The sequence below is a fragment of the Leucoraja erinacea genome, chromosome 15 (assembly GCF_028641065.1).
Source record: "Leucoraja erinacea ecotype New England chromosome 15, Leri_hhj_1, whole genome shotgun sequence".
NCBI lineage: Eukaryota > Metazoa > Chordata > Chondrichthyes > Rajiformes > Rajidae > Leucoraja > Leucoraja erinaceus.
In genome coordinates, this window is record NC_073391.1 from 43,476,758 (window position 1) to 43,496,674 (window position 19,917).

Below are 19,917 nucleotides of genomic sequence, written 5' to 3' on the forward strand. Positions count from 1 at the left end.
CAGTCCTGACATCACAGGAATCAGTCTGGTGAACCGTCTCTGCACTCCCTCTATGGCAATAATGTCCTTCCTCAGATTTGGAGACCAAAACTGTACGCAATACTCCAGGTGTGGTCTCACCAAGACCCTGTACAACTGCAGTAGAACCTCCCTGCTCCTATACTCAAATCCTTTTGCTATGAAAACCAACATACCATTCGCTTTCTTTACTGCCTGCTGCACCTGCATGCCTACCTTCAATGACTGGTGTACCATGACACCCAGGTCTCGCTGTATCTCCCCCTTTCCCAATCGGCCACCATTTAGATAATAGTCTGCTTTCCCGTTTTTGCCACCAAAATGGATAACCTCACATTTATCCACATTATACTGCATCTGCCAAACATTTGCCCACTCACCCAGCCTATCCAAGTCACCTTGCAGTCTCCTAGCATCCTCCTCACAGCTAACACTGCCCCCCAGCTTAGTGTAATCCGCAAACTTGGGAGATATTGCCTTCAATTCCCTCGTCCAGATCATTAATATATATTGTAAATAGCTGGGGTCCCAGCACTGAGCCTTGCGGTACCCCACTAGTCACTGCCTGGCATTGTGAAAAGGACCCGTCATCATGTCCAGCGCACGCATTGTGGGCCGAAGGCCTGTGTCGTCTAGTTTAGAGTTACAGCACGGAAACAGACCCTTCGGCCCACCGAGCCCGCGCCGACCAGCAATCCCCCTGCACAGTAACACTACCCTACACACACTAGGGGCAATTTTACATTTATGTCAAGCCAATTAACCTGCGAACCTGTACGGGTTTTGGAGTGTGGGAGAAAACCGAAGGCCTCGGAGAAAACCCACTCCGTACGGACAAGCACCCGTAGTCAGGATCGAACCCGGGTCTCTGGTGCTGTAAGGCAGCAACTCTACCGCTGCGGGATCTGGGAATAACTGTGCATAGTTCCCTGAAGGTGGAATCTCATGTAGATAGGGTGGTAAAGAAAGCTTTTGGTGTGCTAGCCTTTATAAATCAGAGCATTGAGTATAGAAGTTGGGATGTAATGTTAAAATTGTACAAGGCATTGGTGAGACCAAATCTGGAGTATGGTGTACAATTTTGGTCGCCCAATTATAGAAAGGATGTCAACAAAATAGAGAGAGTGCAGAGGTGTTGCCTGGGTTTCAACAACTAGGTTACAGAGAAAGGTTGAATAAGTTAGGTCTTTATTCTCTGGAGCGCAGAAGGTTACGGGGGGGACTTGATAGAGGTCTTTAAAATGATGAGAGGGATAGACAAGAGTTGACGTGGATAAGCTTTTCCCACTGAGAGGAGGGAAGATTCAAACAAGAGGACATGACTTCAGAATTAAGGGACGGAAGTTTAGGGGGAACTTCTTTACTCAGAGAGTGGTGGCTGTGTGGAATGAGCTTCCAGTTGAAGTGGTGGAGGCAGGATCGATTTTATCATTTAAAAATAAATTGGATAGGTATATGGATGGGAAAGGAATGGAGGGTTATGGTCTGAGTGCAGGTAGATGGGACTAGGGGAAAATACGTGTTTCCTGTTTCCGTGCTGTAATTGTTATATGGTTATATGGTTAACTTGCTGTCTATTTCACTGCACCTGTGCTTCACTGTTCCTGGGAAGCTATAAACACACGACCCACTGAGGAGGAAGTAGTGAATGGAAAGCCTCGAGCTGGCTCTTGGCTAATCGATAACGGTTCAACGGACGGACGCACAAAATGGATTAGTTCTGGCATTTATGGAGCGACATCCGCCCTGGTTATACTGCAGCACAGCCTGTTTTATTGACCCAGATAACAGCCTATTTAGAAAATATGGAGGAACCAAAATGAATGACAGAAATTACAGCAACATCTCCCGATAAAAGGGTAATTTGACCAGAACAAGTGTGCGCGGGGAGTGCAGGTTAGTTAAACAAACATGATGTGCGTGGAGTCCACCTCAGCCATCTGCGATAATGCAGTCACCTGACTCGGGTGAGAGTGAAACTGGAATTTCGAAGGATGAGAGGGCATCTCATAGAAACATATACAATTCTTAAGGTACACAAAAAAGCTGGAGAAACTCAGCGGGTGCAGCAGCATCTATGGAGCGAAGGAAACAGTTCATGCCCCCAGGATGCAGACTCCCCAAACGTTGCCTATTTCCTTCGCTCCATAGATGCTGCTGCACCCGCTGAGTTTCTCCAGCTTTTTTTTGTGTACCTTCGATTTTCCAGCATCTGCAGTTCCTTCTTAAAATTCTTAAGGGATTGTTCTAATCAAGTTCTATCAAGAATTTGTCCTTAAAAATATCCACTGACTTGGCCTCGGCAGATTAACTACCCTCTGACGAAAGAGGGCTGGTTCCCTTATCATGTATCTCAACACTGCATCGTTCCTTTATCATGTGTCTATAGACTGTAAATGGATCGATTGTAATCACGTATTGTCTTTCCGCTGACTGAGTAGCACGTAACAAAAAGCTTTTCACATGAGTAGTCCTTCTTCCCCGTGGCTATCAAAGTGTACAACTCCTCCCCCTTCTGTCGTGGGGTAGACTGAGACTGAGACTGACTCCCCCCCTCCCTCCCTCCACAATACTTGCACCCCCCCAATCCTTTCCACTCGCCACTTTAATTTCACGTTTCATGTATTTTGTGTTTTTATGACTGTCGGCTGATCAATCTCCCTCCTGGGATAAATAAAGTTGTATCGGAGAGTCACAGAGTGATACAGTGTGGAAACAGGCTCTTCGGCCCAACTTGCCCACACCGACCAACATGTCCCGGCTACACTAGTCGCACCTGCCTGCGCTTGGCCCATGTCCCTCTAAACCTATATTCCATCCATATCACATCGTATCGTAGTTACTCCGGCATTTTGTGTCGATGTTTCGGGGTTGGAAGGGGAATGGGGGTAGACTTACTGCGGGTGCATCTTGTAGAGGGACCCGTCCATTGCCACGGTGGTCCGGAGCCTCGGCACTCCTTTGTTGTGCCGCAGTTGTGTGAGGATGGCCCCCAGGGCGGCAGCGCTGAGGTTCGCCGAGCGGAAGGATACGATGGCGCAGACGTGCTGGACGGCGATGCAGTCCTCTTCCGACGGCTCCAGCCCCAGGCGGGTCAGGATCTCGTCCGCCTTCGACAAACCCCCTTTGCTTCTGCAGCGGCAAATAAAAAAATCGACTTTGGAGTTACAGCGATAAGGAAAAACTTCTTCACCCGGAGAGTTGTGAATCTGTGGAATTCTCTGCCACAGAAGGCAGTGGAGGCCAATTCACCGGAGAGAACTTTCAAGAGAGAGTTAGATTTAGCTCTTCGGGCTAACGGAATCAATGGATATGGGGAGGATGCAGGAATGGGATACTGATTTTGAATGATCATATTGAATGACGGTGCTGGCTGGAGGGGCCGAATGGCCTGTTCCTGCACCTATTTTCGATGAAAGCAGCAGCTTTCATCGAACTATACTTAGTTTAGTTAGTCTGACTACACTCAGTCTGAAGAATGGTCTCAACGTGAAACCAGGCTGATTCCTGGGATGTCAGGACTTTCATATGATGAAAGACTGGATAGACTCGGTTTGTACTCGCTAGAATTTAGGAGATTAAGGGGGGATCTTAAAGAAACTTAAAAAATTCTTGAGTGGTTGGACGGGATAGGTGCAGGAAGATTGTTCCCGATGGTGGGGAAGTCCAGGACAAGGGGTCACAGTTTAATGATAAGGGGGAAATCTTTTAGGACCGAGATGAGGAAAACATTTTTTTCACACAGAGAGTGGTGAATCTCTGGAATTCTCTGCCACAGAAGGTAGTTGAGGTCAGTTCATTGGCTATATTTAAGAGGGAGTTAGATGTGGCCCTTGTGGCTAAAGGGATCAGAGGGTATGGAGAGAAGGCAGGTACGGGATACTGAGTTGGATGATCAGCCATGATCATATTGAATGGCGGTGCAGGCTTGAAGGGCCGAATGGCCTACTCCTGCACCTATTTTCTATGTTTCTATGAAACGTCGCCCATTCCTTCCCTCCCAGAGAATGCTGCCTGTCCTGCTGAGTTATTCCAACTTTTTGTGTCTATCTCAGTTTCTAGTTTCGTTAACTTTTCGAGACTCAGAGCGGAAACAGGCAGCGGCCCTCCCACCCTCCCCTCCAAGTTATCTGGATCTGTATCAGGATTTAGCCCACATTGTTTCGGACAGAAACTGCGGCCATGGTGGGGGGAGAGAGACCCTGCTGTGGATCTAATACCGTGGCATTAAAGCACTACTTACTTCTCAATGGCAGATACATGCTTCGTCTCCAGCTTGCCCTTGGTGAGGAGCTCTGGTGTGATGTTCCCTTCAAAGAGCAGCCCTTCCTTCGCCATCTTCACGAGAATGAGCCTCACGAGTTCCCCCATGTACATCCCACTGATCAACTTCTCAAACCTGCAAGAAGTACACATCGAACATGAGTGGTAAAGAAGGGCTTGTGGTGGGGCGTGCCTTCATCGGCCCGGGGGCCATTGAGCTCAAGAGTCAGGCAGCTTTATAGCTTGCATTTGGAGTACGGCATGTAGTGCTTCTCGCCCCTTTGCAGGAAGGATGTGGCAGCTTTGGGCAGGGTGCAGAAGAGGTTTGGCAGAACGCCGGGTAGACACTAAATGCTGGAGTAACTTAACGGGTCGGGCAGCATCGCTGGAGAGAAGGAATGGGTGACGTTTCAGGTCGAGACCCTCCTTCAGACTGAGAATCGGGGGAGAGGGAGACACGGAGATAAGGAAGGGCAAGGTGTGAAAATGAGACATCAAAGGAGGTGCAGCTCAAGGAAAATGTAGAATAGATCGTTGTTAGCTAAGGGAAGAATGACAACCAAGCAGCCAGAGAAAAAAATTAAATCAGGGCGGCAGTCAGACAGGTCGTACAACTGGGAAACGGGATGGCCAGAGGGAAAGCGAGGGTGACTGGAAGATAGAGGAAGTCAATATTCAGGAGATAGACACAAAAAGCTGGAGTAACTCAGCGGGACAGTCAGCAGCTCTGGAGAGAAGGAATGGGCGACGTTTTTCGGGCCGAGACCCTTCTTCGGACTGAGAGTCAGGGGAGAGGGAGACACGGAGATAAGGAAGGGCAAGGAGTGAAAATGAGAAAATCAAAGGGGAATGTAGAATAGATCATTGTTGACCAGGAGAAGCAAACAGAGACAAAATTAAATCAGGGGGGGACAGTCAGACTGGTCGGAGAACCAGGAAGGGGGAGGAATGGGGAGAGAGAGAGAGGGAAAGCAAGGGCTACTTGTAGTTAGAGAAGTCAATGTTCATACCGCTGGGGTGTAAGATGCGCAAGAGAAATATGAGGTGCTGTTCCTCCAATTTGCGCTGGGCCTCACTCTGATGGTGGTGGAGGCCCAGGACAGAAAGGTCAGTGTGGGAATGGGGGAGGGGGTAGGGGGGAAGGGGGAATGGGGAGGGGGAGGGGGAAGGGGGAAGTGGGGAAGGGGGAGGGGGAGGGGGGGAAGGGGGAGGGGGGGGAATGGGGAGGGGGGAGTGGGGGGGGAAGGGGGAATGGGGAGGGGGAGGGGGGGAGGGGGGGAAGGGGGAAGGGGGAAGGGGGAAGGGGGAGGGGGGGAAGGGGGAATGGGGAGGGGGGGGAAGGGGGAGGGGGAGGAGGGGGGGGGGGGGGGGGAATGACTGGGGGGGGGGGGGAAGGGGGAGGGGGAGGGGGAAGTTGGGGAGGGGGGGGGGGGGAATGGGGGGGGGGGGGAATGGGGAGGGGGATGGGGGGAAGGGGAGTGGGAGAGGGGGGGGGGAGGGGGAATGGGGAGGGGGAGAGGGGAATGGGGAGGGGGAGGGGGGAATGGGGGAGGGGAGGGGGGGGAATGGGGAGGGGGAGTGGGGAAGGGGGAATGGGAAGGGGGGAAGGGGAATGGGGAGAGGGGAATGGGGGGGGGGGGGGGGGGGAAGGGGGAATGGCGAGGGGGAATGGGGGGGTAATGGGGAATGGGAGGGGGGGGGGGGAATGGAGAGGGGAGAATGGGAATGGGGAGGGGGAGGGGGAGGGAGGAATGGAGAGGGGGGAATGGGAATGGGAATGGGGAGGGGGTGGGGGAAGGGAGGTGTTTGGCAACCGGGAAGGATCGGGGAGGTTGAGGCGGTGCCGCGCGGACGTACAGTTGTTTCCCCGGATTGAGGGAGCCGCGATCCAGCTCCCGGTCAAACTCGGTGCGGATGTCCTCCAGCGACCCGTCGTCACCAAACGCCCCCCACTCGGTGTTGATGCACATTCTCCCCTCGTCCCCTTCCACCAAGTCAATGTGCCGCAGCTCCTCCATGTAGCAAGCGTTCGTTCCCGTGCCTGGGGTGCCGGGGGTGAAGCACACACACGGCACAAGGTCAGTAGTGATAGCAGCAGAATCGGGCCATTCGGCCCATCAAGTCCACATTCACCGCACATTCAATCTCGGCTGATCTATCTCTCCCTCCCAACCCCATTCTCCTGCCTTCCCCCCATAACCTCTGACACCCAGAGTGATCAAGAATCTATCTATCTCTGCCTTAATTATGTCCACTGACTTGGGCTCCACAGCCTTCTGTGGCAAAGAATTCCACAGATTCACCACCCTCTGACTAAAGAATCGATCTGTTGTAGTTTGTTTAGTAATGCCAAATGGAAACAGTCCCTTCAGCCCACCGAGTCCGTGCTGACACACTAAGATACTAAGGTCGTTAGTGATAGGAATAGAATCAGGCCATTCGGCCCATCATCTACTCCACCATTCAATCCTGGCTGATCTATCTCTCCCTCCCAACCCCATTCTCCTGCCTTCTCCCCATAACCCCTGACACACCCACACTAAACAAGAATCTATCTATCTCTGCCTTAAATATTTCCACTGACTTGTCCTCCACAGCCTTCTGTGGCAAAGAATTCCACAGATTCACCACCCTCTGACTAAAGAGATTTCTCCTCGTCTCCTTCCTAAAAGAACATCCTTTAATTCTGAGGCTATGACCTCTTGTGCTAGACTCTCCCACTAGTGGAAACATCCTCCCCACATCCACTATATCCAAGCCTTTCACTATTTTGTACGTTTCGATGAGGGCGCCCATCATTCTTCTAAACTCCAGCGAGTACAGGCCCGGTGCCGACAAACTCTCACCCACAGCTCCACGGCCCAGTCACAGACATCTTCAAGTTATACATACAGCACAGTTATAGGAGAGGAATTAGGCCATTCGGCCCATCAAGCCTACCCCGCCATTCAATCATGGCTGAACTATCTCTCCCTCTCAACACCAATGGAATGTTACACACATCCAGCAGTGAATTCACACTCAGGGACCCCAGTGGGATGGTGCACCCACCCCAATGGTGAGTTCACTCTCAAGGAGCATGGTGGAAATGTGCACACTCTCTAGTAGTGAGTATAAAGATGCACATGACTAGTAGCGAGTTCACACTCAGGGTTCCTTCCCAGTGGCATGGTGCATGCACCTAGTAGTGAGTTCACACTCAGGTTTCCCATCGGGGTGATACAGCTAGTAATGTGTTCACACTCAGGGTTCCCAGTGGCATGGTGCATCTGTAGTCGTGAGTTCACACTCAGGGTTCCCATCGGGGTGACATGCGCTGTAGTAGTGAGTTCACACTCGGGGTTCCAAATGGCATGGTGCACGCACTATAGTAGTGAGTTCACACTCAGTCAACCAGTGGCACGACACATACTATAGTAGTGAGTTCGCACTCAGGGTTCCTAGTGGCATGGTGCACACACTATAGTAGTGAGTTCACACTCCGGCTACCAGTGGCATGGCACACACACTAGAGTAGTGAGTTCACACTTAGGGTTCCCAGTGACATGGTACACACACACACACACAATGGTAGTGAGTTCACACTCAGGGTTCCCAGTGACATGGCAATACTTCGGCTCAGTAGTAGAGACAATAACGATGATTTTTAAAACATTTTTACCAATGATGAGGCCGACTTCGCAGCGCTGGTCGTCAAAGCCACAGGTCATCATGGTGCCAACTGTGTCGTTCACCACCGCCATGATGTCCACGTCATACTCCTTGGGGGGAGAAAGGGAAGAGAAAAGTATTTCTCAGCCATCAGCCATTTCTTGAGCAGCACAAACACTGCAAAATAGGTGCAGGAGTAGGCCATTCGGCCCTTCGAGCCAGCACCGTCTTTCACTATGATCATGGCTGATCATCCAGAATCAGTTCCCCGTTCCTGCTTTTTCACCATGTCCCTCGATTCCGTTAGCCGGAAGAGCTAAATCTAACTCTCTGTTGAAAACATCCAGTGAATTGGTCTCCACTGCCTTCTGTGGCAGAGAATCCCGCAGATTCACAACTCTCCGGGTGAAAAGGTTTTTCCTCATAGTATGGATGTCAGGGGTTATGGGGCGAGGGCAGGAAAATGGGGTTGAGAGGGAAGGATATATCCGCCATGATCGAATAGACTTGATGGGCCTTATTTTATGTTTCGTTTAGAGATACAGCACGGAAACAGGCCCTTCGGCCCATCGGCAAACTAACACTATCCCCACGCACCCACGAGGGACAATTTTACATTTATAACCAAGTCAATTAACCGACAAACCTAGAGAGATAGAGATAGAGATATATATAGAGAGAGATAAAATAGAGATGGACAGATATAGAAATAGAGATAGTGAGAGAGAGAGATAGAGAGAAATAGAAAGATAAGATATATATATCGAGAGATATAGAGAAATAGAGAGGGAGAGAGAAAGAGATATAGAGTGAGAGAAAGGAGAGAGGGCAAGACTGGAAGAGAGAGTGGGCGAGGGAGAAAGAGAGCGAGAGAAAAATAAAGAGATAGAGAGAGAGAGAGAGAGAGAGAGAGAGAGAAAGAGAGAGAGAGAGAGAGAGAGAGAGAGAGAGGACTTGCTACCCTTTCTGATCATTCTCCTTTATGTCAGATGTCTATCTGTGTTTTATTTTTCAGAGTTTTATCACATGTGGTTTTCTAGTGTGCCTTTGCACTGTGTTGTCGATGATGTAGATTAATGAGGATCGGGACTGGTGTTGGATGCAGTGGGGAAGGAGGCAGCCGCACTCCCACCACAGGGGGGAGCTCTGCCGAGAGAAGGCACTCATTCACTTAAGCCCTGATAGTGCTTCTAATATTTTATTTTCCACTAGTTCAGCCTGCGCTACAATCCCGCACCATTTTGCTGATGAGTTTAGTTGATAGATACGGTGTGGAACAGGCCCTTCAGCCCACTGATGTCCGGGCCGACCATCGATCACCCGTATACTCATTCTATCCCACACTGGGGGCAATTAACAGGACCTTTTTCTTCTTCTTGCGTATGGCGTGCACAGCCTAAAGTTGTAGGACAACTTGTTCTATTTGATCTAATTTGATTGTGCACGCCGGGTTGATTGCATTCGTCGAAACAGGGCGGGCACGTGAAGGTTGCAAACAGGAGCCAATTAACCTACAAAACTGCACGTCTTTGCAGTGTGGGAGGAGACCGGGGCACCCGGAGAAAACCCACGCAGGTCGCGGGGTAGAACGTACAAATCCCGTTTGAACCCGGGACTCTGGCGCTGTGAGGCGGCAACTCTACCGCTGCGCCGCTGTGACGTTGAAAGCAAGAAAGAAGGAAGGGTTGGCTAATACCACGCAGTGGTAAACACACCGCTTTCTTGTCGATGGCCTTGCGTAATAGCTTTACCACGTCCGATCCCTCCACTCCGCTTGCCTTGAAACCTTTCGTCCACGTGATCAGAATGCTCTAAAATACAGAAGCATAAACAGTTCCATTAAAGAGTCGCGCGGAAGAGTAACTTATCTGGTCGGGAGGAAACCGGAGCACCCGGAGGAAACCCACGCAGGTCACGGGAAGAACGTGCAAACTCCGCACGGACAGCACCCCGTGGTCAGGATCGGACAGCACCCCGGGGTCTCTGGCGCTGTGAGGCAGCAGCTCTACCCGCTGCGCCACCATGCCGCCCGCAAAGTTGCAAAGGACCGATCTACTAATAATAGGCAGCGCGGCGGTGCAGCGTTGGAGCTGCTGCCTTACAGCGCCAGAGACCCGGGTTCGATCCTGTCCACGGGCGCTTGTCTATGTTGTGTTCGAGGGCTTCATTTCTAGACGGAGCCCTCTAGTGGTGACTCCAGGACACAACAGCCTGTACGTTCTCCCCGTGACCTGCGTGGGTTTTCACCCGAGATCTTCGGTTTCCTCCCGCGCTCCAAAGACGTACAGGCTTGTGGGTTACTTGGCTTGGTACAAATGTAAAAAAAGTCCCCGGTGTGTGCAGGATAGTGTTAATGTGCGGGGATCTCTGGTCGGTGCGGGCCCGCTGGGCCGAAGGGCCTGTAGCTCCAAAGTAAACTCAATTTTCTTAAATTTTAAATAAGCAAATGAAGCCGCTCTTGGTCCTAATATAACATGGTAGTGTTGGCATTGTTGATGCCCTTTGTCTGGATGGGGCTACGAGCCAAGGGGTTGCAATATAAACGCCAACAGGCACAGTGGTCCCAGGTCCAACTATCTGTCAATTACCAGGTGCCCCTGAGTACGCCATTGGACATTTTGCACAATAATTCCATGAATGAGTGGGTTGTAAACAGGGATGTCATGCTGAGTCTCCATAAGGCGCTGGTCGGGCTGCGTTTGGAGGACTGTGAGCAAATTTGGGCCCTGCATCTGAGGATGTGCTGGCTCTGGAGAGGGTCCAGAGGAGGTTTACGAGAATGATTCCAGGAATTAGCGGGTTAGCATACGATGAGCGCTTGGGCCTTTACTCGCTGGAGTTTAGAAGGTTGAGGGGAACCCTCATTGAAACTTACGGAATAATGAAAGGCATAGATAGAGTGGATGCGGAGAGGATGTTTCCACTGGTGGGAGAGTCTAGAACCAGAGGTCATGGCCTCGGAATTAAAGGGCGCTCTTTCAGAAAGCAGTTGAGCAGGAACTTCTTTAGACAGAGGCTGGTGAATCTGTGGACCTCAATGCCACCGAGGGCTGTGGAGGCCAAGTCAGTTGATATTTTTTAACGGCAGAGATAGACAAATTCTTGGTTAGAGCGGGTGTCAAGGGTTAAGGGGAGAAGGCTGGAAAATAGGATTAGGAGGTGGGGATCAGCCATGATTGAATGGCGGAGTGGACTCGATGGGCTGATTGGCCTAATTCTACTCCTATAACTTGTGAATTTGGCTGGGGAAGAAATCAGATGGAGCTTGTATTCCAATTAACTGTTGTATTCCTATCTACGATGTCTGATACAACGAACAGTAAAGCACTCCCGTCACATTGGAAAGTCTACTCCTCAGATATTGGGCCCTTATCTCTCTCCAGCATCATAGAAACATAGGAAATAGGTGCAGGAGTATTCGAGTCAGCACCGCCATTCAATATGATCATGGCTGATCATCCAAAATCATTCCTGCTTTTTCCCCATATCCCTTGATTCCTTTAACCTTAAGAGCTAAATCAAACTCACTCTTGAAAACATCATTTGATAATGATGATGTTTGCTGCCGCAGATTTTATTATTGACTAATAATGTTCTCTGAAATGAATTTTGTGCCGTATATACTTTGTCATTGGGTTAATTACCTAAGCTTTCATCAGTCTACATTTGGTTTAGTTCAGAGATACAGCGTGGCTACAGGCCCTTCGGTCTTTCTAGTCCGATCACCCCGTACACCAGCACTATCCTTTACATGAGGGAACATTTGCAATCTTTGCCGAAGTCAATTAACCCACAAACCTGCGCGTCTTTGGAGTGTGGGAGGAAACCGGAGCACCTGGGGAAAAACCCTATACGGTCACAGGGAGAACTCCACACAGACAGCACCCTTGGTTAGGATCAAACCCTTTATGACTAACTGAAGGATGCAGCGTGGAAACAGGCCCTTCACCACCGAGTCCACAGCGAACACCCATTCCCACTTGTTCTGAAGAAAGGTCCCGACTCGAAACGTCACCCGTCCCTTTTCCCCAGAGATGGTGGCTGACCCGCTGAGATACTCCAGCACTTTGTGTCTATCTTGGGTATATACACCAGCATCTGCAGCTCCCTTCCACACGCCCACCCGTTCTACGTCAACCCCACTTCCTCATCCTCTCCCTGCACATTCGCAACAATTTTACAGAGGCCAATAAACCTACAAACCATTGGGATGTGGGAGAAACCGACGCACAGGCAGCTCCCGATGTCAGGATCGAACCCGGGTCTCCGGCGCTCTACCAGCTGTGTCGCCCTTCCTTACGTCATGGGGAATAGGAGTAGAATTAGACCATTCGACCCATCAAATCTACTCCGCCATTCAATCATGGCTGATCTATCTCTCCCTCCTAACCCCATTCTCCTGCCTTCTCCCCATAACCTCTGACACCCGCACCAATCAAGAATCTATCTATCTCTGCCTTAAATATATCCACTGACTTGGCCTCCACAGCCTTCTATGGCAAGGAATTCCACAGATTCACCACACTCTTACTAAAGAAATTCCTCCTCGTCTCCTTCCTAAAGGAACGTCCTTGAACTCTGAAGGTCTGACCTCTAGTCCTGGACTCTCCCACTAGTGGAATCATCCTCTCCACATCCACCCTGTCCATAAGCCTTTCATTATTCGGTACGTTTCAATGAGGTCCTTCTAAACTCCAGCGAGTTGGAGTGCTGTCAAACGCCTCACAGCCCCCCCCCCTCCCCCGAGCTAAGGTGGGCTGGGTTGACACTCACCTCGTCCACTTTGCTTTGCCTGCAGGGAAAGGAGAAGGTGAAGCCGAGGGGAAGTTTCTTGTCTTTGATTTCCTGCTTCTCCATGAAGTCGCCCAGGCATTCAGCAACGTGTTCAAAAAGCTGCAAGGACAAGACGTTAGACGCAGGGGTTACTCTGCTGACCGTCTTGCACGCAACAAAAGCTTTTCACTGTACCTCGGTACGCATGACAAAAAACTCGACTGAACTGTAGAAAAAAATCTCCCTCCCTTCTTATGCATTTTGGTTAAGAAAGAATCTTGTCCACGTCCACGTTGTGGGTTGAGACCCTTCTTCGGACCCGACAATGTTAAAACCCTAAAGATTGACGCAAAATGCTGGAGTAATTCAGCGGGACAGGCAGCATCTCTGGAGAGAAGGAATGGGTAACGTTTTGGGTCGAGACCCTTCTTCCATTAACCCTGCCTAACCGCTCCCTATAGGTCAGGAACTCTAATCTTGGCAAAATCCTCGTCAATCTTCTCTGCACCCTTTCCAGTTTAGATTCAGATTCAGATTCAATTTTAATTGTCATTGTCAGTGTACAGTACAGAGACAACGAAATGCAAGGACATCATTGCTACGTTGAGGCAACTAGAACTACACTCAATACCCCAAGTGTGGTCTCATCAACATCTTGTCCCGAATATAACATGACTGCAGAAAACAGAGAACTGCAGATGCTGTTTTATACCAATGACAGACACCCAAAGGACGGGTGACATTTTGGGTCGAGACCCTTCTTCAGTCTGAAAAGGCTTCCGACATGAAAGGACCCCCATCCTTTTTCTCCAGCGATGCTACCCGACCCAGCTGAGTTACTCCAGCACTGTGTGTCTAACACTTATAACATGACAGTACATGGAACGCGATGCCGGAGTTTAGGCTGAAGAAAGGTCTCAACTCGAAACATCACCCATTCATTTTGTCCAGAGATGCTGCCAGACCCGCTGAGTTACACCAGTCTAACGGCAGAATTGAGAGAGTAGAGAGCGATACAGTTTAGAGTTTGGAGATAGAGAGCGGAAACAAGCCCATCGGCCCACCGAGTCTGCACCGCCCAGCGATCCCCCGCACAATAACACTACCCGACACACAGTAGGGACAATTTTACATTTAAACCAAACCAATCGACCGACAAACCTGTACGTGGGCGGAAATGTGGGCGGAAACCGAAGATCTCGGAGAAAACCCACGCAGGTCATGTGGAGACCGTGCAAACTCCATACAGACAAGCATCAGTAGTCAGGATCGAACCCGGGTCTCTGGTGCTGTGAGGCAGCAACTCTACCGCTGCGCCACCGTGCCGCCCACTTTAACTCTATCTGCCAACCTCTGCCCCACTTCTCTCATCGACCCAGATCAGATCACCAGATCCTCTCGTAAACTCCGATAGCAATCCTCACCATCCGTTATAACGCCAATATTGACGCCAATCGGCAACGTTTTATTCTTCTTTATTTGAACGACAAGAACTTGCAGAGGAATTTAAACGAATAGACGTGAATGAAACAAATAAATAAATAAACAGCCTACCCGTGAGCCGCTGCCGTGTATGATGTCCTCTGGCGTCGAATAGATCTGTGATTCCATCACCACCTTCTGCTGCCGCTCATGAGATACCTTCACACGCAAGATTCGAAAGTTGGACCCGCCCAAGTCCAAAGCAAGGAAGTCTCCCTTCTCTGTGGTAAACATCAGAAGAGAGGATGAGTGTTTAGTTTTAAACAAAATCAAATTGTTGGGGGAACTCAGCAGGTCGGGGAAGGAATAGACAGGCGAGGTTTCGGGCCGAAACCCTTCCTCAGACACGTTATGTTTTTAAGGTCAGGCCGCCCCTTTTTCAGGTAACGCAGATAGTTATTTGCAGTTAATGGAAGGATTTTTAAAAATTTGTTATATTTTGTAGTTTAGTTTAGAGATACAGCGCGGAAACAGGAACTTCGGCCCACCGAGTCCGCGTTGACCAGCGAACCCCGCACATTAACACTATCCTACACACACACTAGGGACAATGTACACTTATACCAAGTGTACAAACTCAAGCCAATTAACCGACAAACCTATACGCCTTTGTGGAGTGCGGGAGGAGACAGAAGATCTCGGGGGAAAACCCACGCGGTCACGGGGAGAACGTGCAAACTCCGTACAGCCAGAAGCCGTAGTAGGGATCAAGTCAAGTTTTATTCGTCACATGCACATAAAATGCAGTGAAATGAATTTGCCAGCAGCGGTACAATAAAAAAAGAACACACAAAAACACAATAGAAATGTAACTACAAACATCCACCACAGCATTCATCACTGTTGTGGAAGGCACAACATTTGGTCAGTCCTCCTCCATTTTGCCCCGTGGTCGGGACCTCAACCCTCTGCAGTCGCCGCTGCGGGCGTCCAGATGTGCAGACAAGGTAAGTCCGAGGTAAGTCCAGGATCGAACCTGCGTCTCTGGTGCTGCAAGCTCCGTAAGCACACCCCCATCCACATTAACGGGACGGAGGTGGAACGTGTTTCTAGCTTCAGGTTCCTGGGAGTCAACATCTCCGATGACCTCTCTTGGACCCACAATACCTCTACTCTGATCAAGAAGGCTCACCAGCGTCTCTTCTTCCTGAGGAGACTGAAGAAGGTCCATCTGTCTCCTCAGATCCTGGTGAACTTCTACCGCTGCAGCATCGAGAGCATCCTTACCAACTGCATCACAGTATGGTATGGCAACTGCTCTGTCTCCGACCGGAAGGCCTTGCAGAGGGTGGTGAAAATTGCCCAACGCATCACCGGTTCCTCGCTCCCCTCCATTGAGTCTGTCCAAAGCAAGCGTTGTCTGCGGAGGGCGCTCAGCATCGCCAAGGACTGCTCTCACCCCAACCATGGACTGTTTACCCTCCTACCATCCGGGAGGCGCTACAGGTCTCTCCGTTGCCGAACCAGCAGGTCGAGGAACAGCTTCTTCCCGGCGGCTGTCACTCTACTCAACAACGTACCTCGGTGACTGCCAATCACCACCCCCCCCCCCCCCCCCGGACACTTATTATTATTTATTCAAATCATTTGCTATGTCGCTCTTCCAGGGAGATGCTAAATGCATTTTGTTGTCTCTGTACTGTACACTGACAATGACAATTAAAATTGAATCTGAATCTGTAAGGCAGCAACTCTACCGCTGCGCCCTTGTAGCTCTCTCATTTCTGCAACGGACCTAAAACACCGAATCTAATCGACCTGCAATTTATTTTCAACAAAAGCTTCCTTGCAACAACATTGTGGACGGAATCAAGAAATCTAACAGATAAAGGAGAGCGTTCAATACAAACGCAGTATCTGCGGAGGGAAAGGTCAGGCGAGATTTCGAGAATTAGCGGTTTCTCAATGTTTCAAAGAACCTCCTTGAAATGGCTCCAGTTATTCAGCGCACTATAGCTGGTGGCTGGGGAGCAGTAAAGAAAATCCTTCACACCTATTCCTATGGAGGTTTCGTTAAAGACACTAAGTGCTGGAATAACTTAGCGGGTCAGGCAGCATCTCTGGAGAAAAAAAGGATGGGTGACGTTTCAGGTCAAGACGTCTTCTTCAGACTCAGCAGGGACTGGGACTCACCGCCATCTAAAAGGATTAGCTAAAGAGCAGACCATGAACCAACAATGAAAGATACGACATCCTTCTTCAGTAAGACACATAAAGCTGGACAGGCTCATTGTTCAGGCTGTTTCTGGAGAGAAAACGAGAAGGTGGTTTGGGTTGAGACACTTCTTCAGACTGGAGAGAGGAAAAGAGGAAAGCAAGGGTTATTTGAGTGTGGAGAAATCAATATTCATACCACTGGGCTGTAAGCTGCCCAAGCAAAATATGAGATGCCGTTCCTCCAATTTGTGTTTAGACTCACTCTGACAATGGAGGTGGCCGAGGACAGAAAGGTCAGTGTGGGAATGGGGAGGAGATTTAAAGTGAAATCCTCCTTCAGGCTGATTGCAGCCTGAGAGAAGAGGGATAGAGGCAGGAGAAAGCCTGGCAGCATGTGATGGGTGGATGTGGTGAGGGCAGGTTGGATTTGCAGGTGGGTGCAGGGTGGAACTATGGTCTGGTTGGTGACGAGTTGATCAGTTGCGTGCCCTGTTTTCACCTGTGTCTCTAAACTAAACTCAACTAAAAAATGTCATCATTTGCTTAATCAATGTCATAATCAATGCAAATGGCTTTCATACAGGTATAATATGTCAGCTGCTTTCCTAAGCGATCTTGCTTAGTTTCAGTTTTATATATACAGCGCTTAAACAGGCCCTTCGTCCCATCGAGTCCTCGCCGACCTGCGATTCCCGTACATTAACGCGCTATCTTGCACACACTAGGGACAATTTACAATTATACCAAGCCAATTAACCTGCAAACCCGTATGTCTTTGGAGTGTGGGAGGAAACCAGATATCCCGGAGAAAACCCACGCAGGTGACGGGGAGAACGTGCAAACTCCGTACAGGCAGCAACTCTGCCGCTGCGCCACTGTACCACCCTTAGTGATACAGCGTTGAAACAAGCCTTTGCCCACCGAGTCCCGGCTTCTAGCAGCTGCACCATCGAGAGCATCCTTACCAACTGCATCACAGTATGGTCAGGCAAGTGCTCTGTCTCTGACCGGTGTCTCTAAACTAAACTCAACCAAAAAATGTCCCAATTGCTTCATCAATGTCCTCGCTCCCTCCATGAGTCTGTCCAAAGTATAATAGTCGTTGTCTGCTAGGGCGATCTTGCTTAGTTTCAGTTTTTGCTCTACAGCGCTTAAACATGGCCCTTCGTACCCTCCTCGCCGATCTGGGAGGCCCCGTACAGGTAACGCGCGTCTGCCGAACCAGCAGGGTCGATTATACAGCTTATTCCCGGCGGCTGTCACTCTACTCAACAACGTACCTCGGTAGACTGCCAATCAAACCCCCCCCCCCCCCCCCCCCGGACACTTATTATTATTTATTCAAATCATTTGCTATGTCGCTCTTCCAGGGAGATGCTAAATGCATTGCGTTGTCTCTGTACTGTACACTGACAATGACAATTAAAATTGAATCTGAATCTGAATCTGAATCCGCGCCGACCAGCGATCACCCGCGCAGTAGCACTGGTGGGAGAGTCTAGGACCAGAGGCCATAGATCAGATTTAAAGGGCGTTCTTTTAGGAAGGAGATGAGGAGGAATTTCTTTTGTCAGAGGGCGGCGAATCTGTAGAATTCATTGCCACACAAGGCCGTGGAGGCCAAGCTAATGGATATATTCAAGGCAGCGATAGATAGATTCTTGATTAGTACGTATGTCAGGGGTTATGGGGAGAAGGCAGAAAAATAGGGTTAAGAGGGAAAGATAGATCAACCGTGATTTAATGGCGGAGTGGACCTGATGGGCTGAATGGCCTCATTCTGCTCCTATCACCTATGAACTATCCTACACACATAAGAACAATTTACAGAAGCCAATTAACCTACAAACATGTGCGTCTTTAGATTGTGGGTTGAAACCGGAGCACCCAGGGAAAACCCACGTGGTCACAGGGTGAACATGCAGACTCCGTACAGCAGCCACAATCAGGATCAAACCCGGCCTCTGGCGCTGTAAGGCAGCAACTCTACCACTGTGCCACAGTGCCGCCCATTATACGGGCCATCACCTGATTTTGATCAGGAACTAGAGGACTACTTAAAACATTTTGTTTAAGAAGGAACTGCAGATGCTGGAAAACCGAAGGTAGACAAAAGTGCTGGAGAAACTCAGCGGGTGCAGCAGCATCTATGGAGCGAAGGAAATAGGCAACGTTTCGGGCCGAAACCCTTCTTCACACTGCTTAAAACAGTTTATTTGGAAACTGACAAACAGCTAAAAACCGAAGATAGACACAAAAAGCTGGAGTAACTCAGTGGGGCGGGCAGCATCTCTGGAGAGGAGGAATGGGCGACATTTCGGGTCGAGACCCTTCTTCAGACGGAAAAAAAGCTGTCTTCCAGAAAAAACGTTGTTCTCCTGTAACCTCCCTTCAGTAATCGATATAATTGTCGCTTAGGTTAGTTTCACCACAGGTGGCCAATGAAATGGACTAACAATTACATCCGTGACGAAACAAAGAACTGCGGATGCTGGTTAATACACAAAGTGCTGGAGTAACTCAGTGGGTCAGGTAGCACCTCTGGAGAACACGGATAGGTGACGTTGCAGGTCGGGAATCTTCTTCAGACGTGCGATGGTTCTCCATTAAACAATGTGGCATATGTGGCAAAAACAGGAAAGCAGACTATTATCTAAATGGTGGCCGACTAGGAAAAGGGGAGATGCAGTGAGACCTGGGTGTCATGGTACACCAGTCATTGAAAGTAGGCATGCAGATGCAGCAGGCAGTGAAGAAAGTGAATGGTATGTTAGCTTTCATAGCAAAAGGATTTGAGTATAGGAGCAGGGAGGTTCTACTGCAGTTGTACAGGGTCTTGGTGAGACCACACCTGGAGTATTGCGTACAGTTTTGGTCTCCAAATCTGAGGAAGGACATTATTGCCTTAGAGGGAGTGCAGAGAAGGTTCACCAGACTGATTCCTGGGATGTCAGGACTGTCTTATGAAGAAAGACTGGATAGACTTGGTTTATACTCTCTAGAATTTAGGAGATTGAGAGGGGATCTTATAGAAACTTACAAAATTCTTAAGGGGTTGGACAGGCTAGATGCAGGAAGATTGCTCCCGATGTTGGGGAAGTCCAGGACAAGGGGTCACAGCTTAAGGATAAGGGGCAAATCCTTTAAAACTGAGATGAGAAGAACTTCTTTCACACAGAGAGTGGTGAATCTCTGGAACTCTCTGCCACAGAGGGTAGTTGAGGCCAGTTCATTGGTTATATTTAAGAGGGAGTTAGATGTGGCCCTTGTGGCTAAGGGGATCAGAGGGTATGGAGAGAAGGCAGGTACGGGATACTGAGTTGGATGATCAGCCATGATCATATTGAATGGCGGTGCAGGCTCGAAGGGCCGAATGGCCTACTCCTGCACCTAATTTCTATGTTTCTATGTTTCTAAAATGACTTTTGTACTTTGTGGCACCACCTGGTGGTCAGGCCACATGCTATCGAACCCTCGTCAGTAGGTACGAGGACTGTCACGTGACGTCATGGGTTGTGGGGTGTGTCCTGCTACATCAGCAGATCTTACCTTGAGATCATTAGTTAACAGGTA

At 49.6% G+C, this 19,917-nt stretch overlaps 1 protein-coding gene across 1 annotated transcript in view; it reads right to left on the bottom strand.

The window, feature by feature from the left end:
* hk1 (hexokinase 1) overlaps positions 1 to 19,917 on the bottom strand; it is a 62,736-nt gene that overhangs the window by 22,425 nt on the left and 20,394 nt on the right. The window contains exons 3-9 of the mRNA XM_055647305.1: positions 14,260 to 14,408; positions 12,706 to 12,825; positions 9,648 to 9,743; positions 7,943 to 8,042; positions 6,139 to 6,322; positions 4,262 to 4,417; positions 2,917 to 3,150 (exon numbers count right to left, since the gene is read on the bottom strand). Of these exons, the coding sequence (XP_055503280.1) occupies positions 2,917 to 3,150; positions 4,262 to 4,417; positions 6,139 to 6,322; positions 7,943 to 8,042; positions 9,648 to 9,743; positions 12,706 to 12,825; positions 14,260 to 14,408 (1,039 nt within the window). The remainder of the gene's footprint in view (positions 1 to 2,916; positions 3,151 to 4,261; positions 4,418 to 6,138; positions 6,323 to 7,942; positions 8,043 to 9,647; positions 9,744 to 12,705; positions 12,826 to 14,259; positions 14,409 to 19,917) is intronic.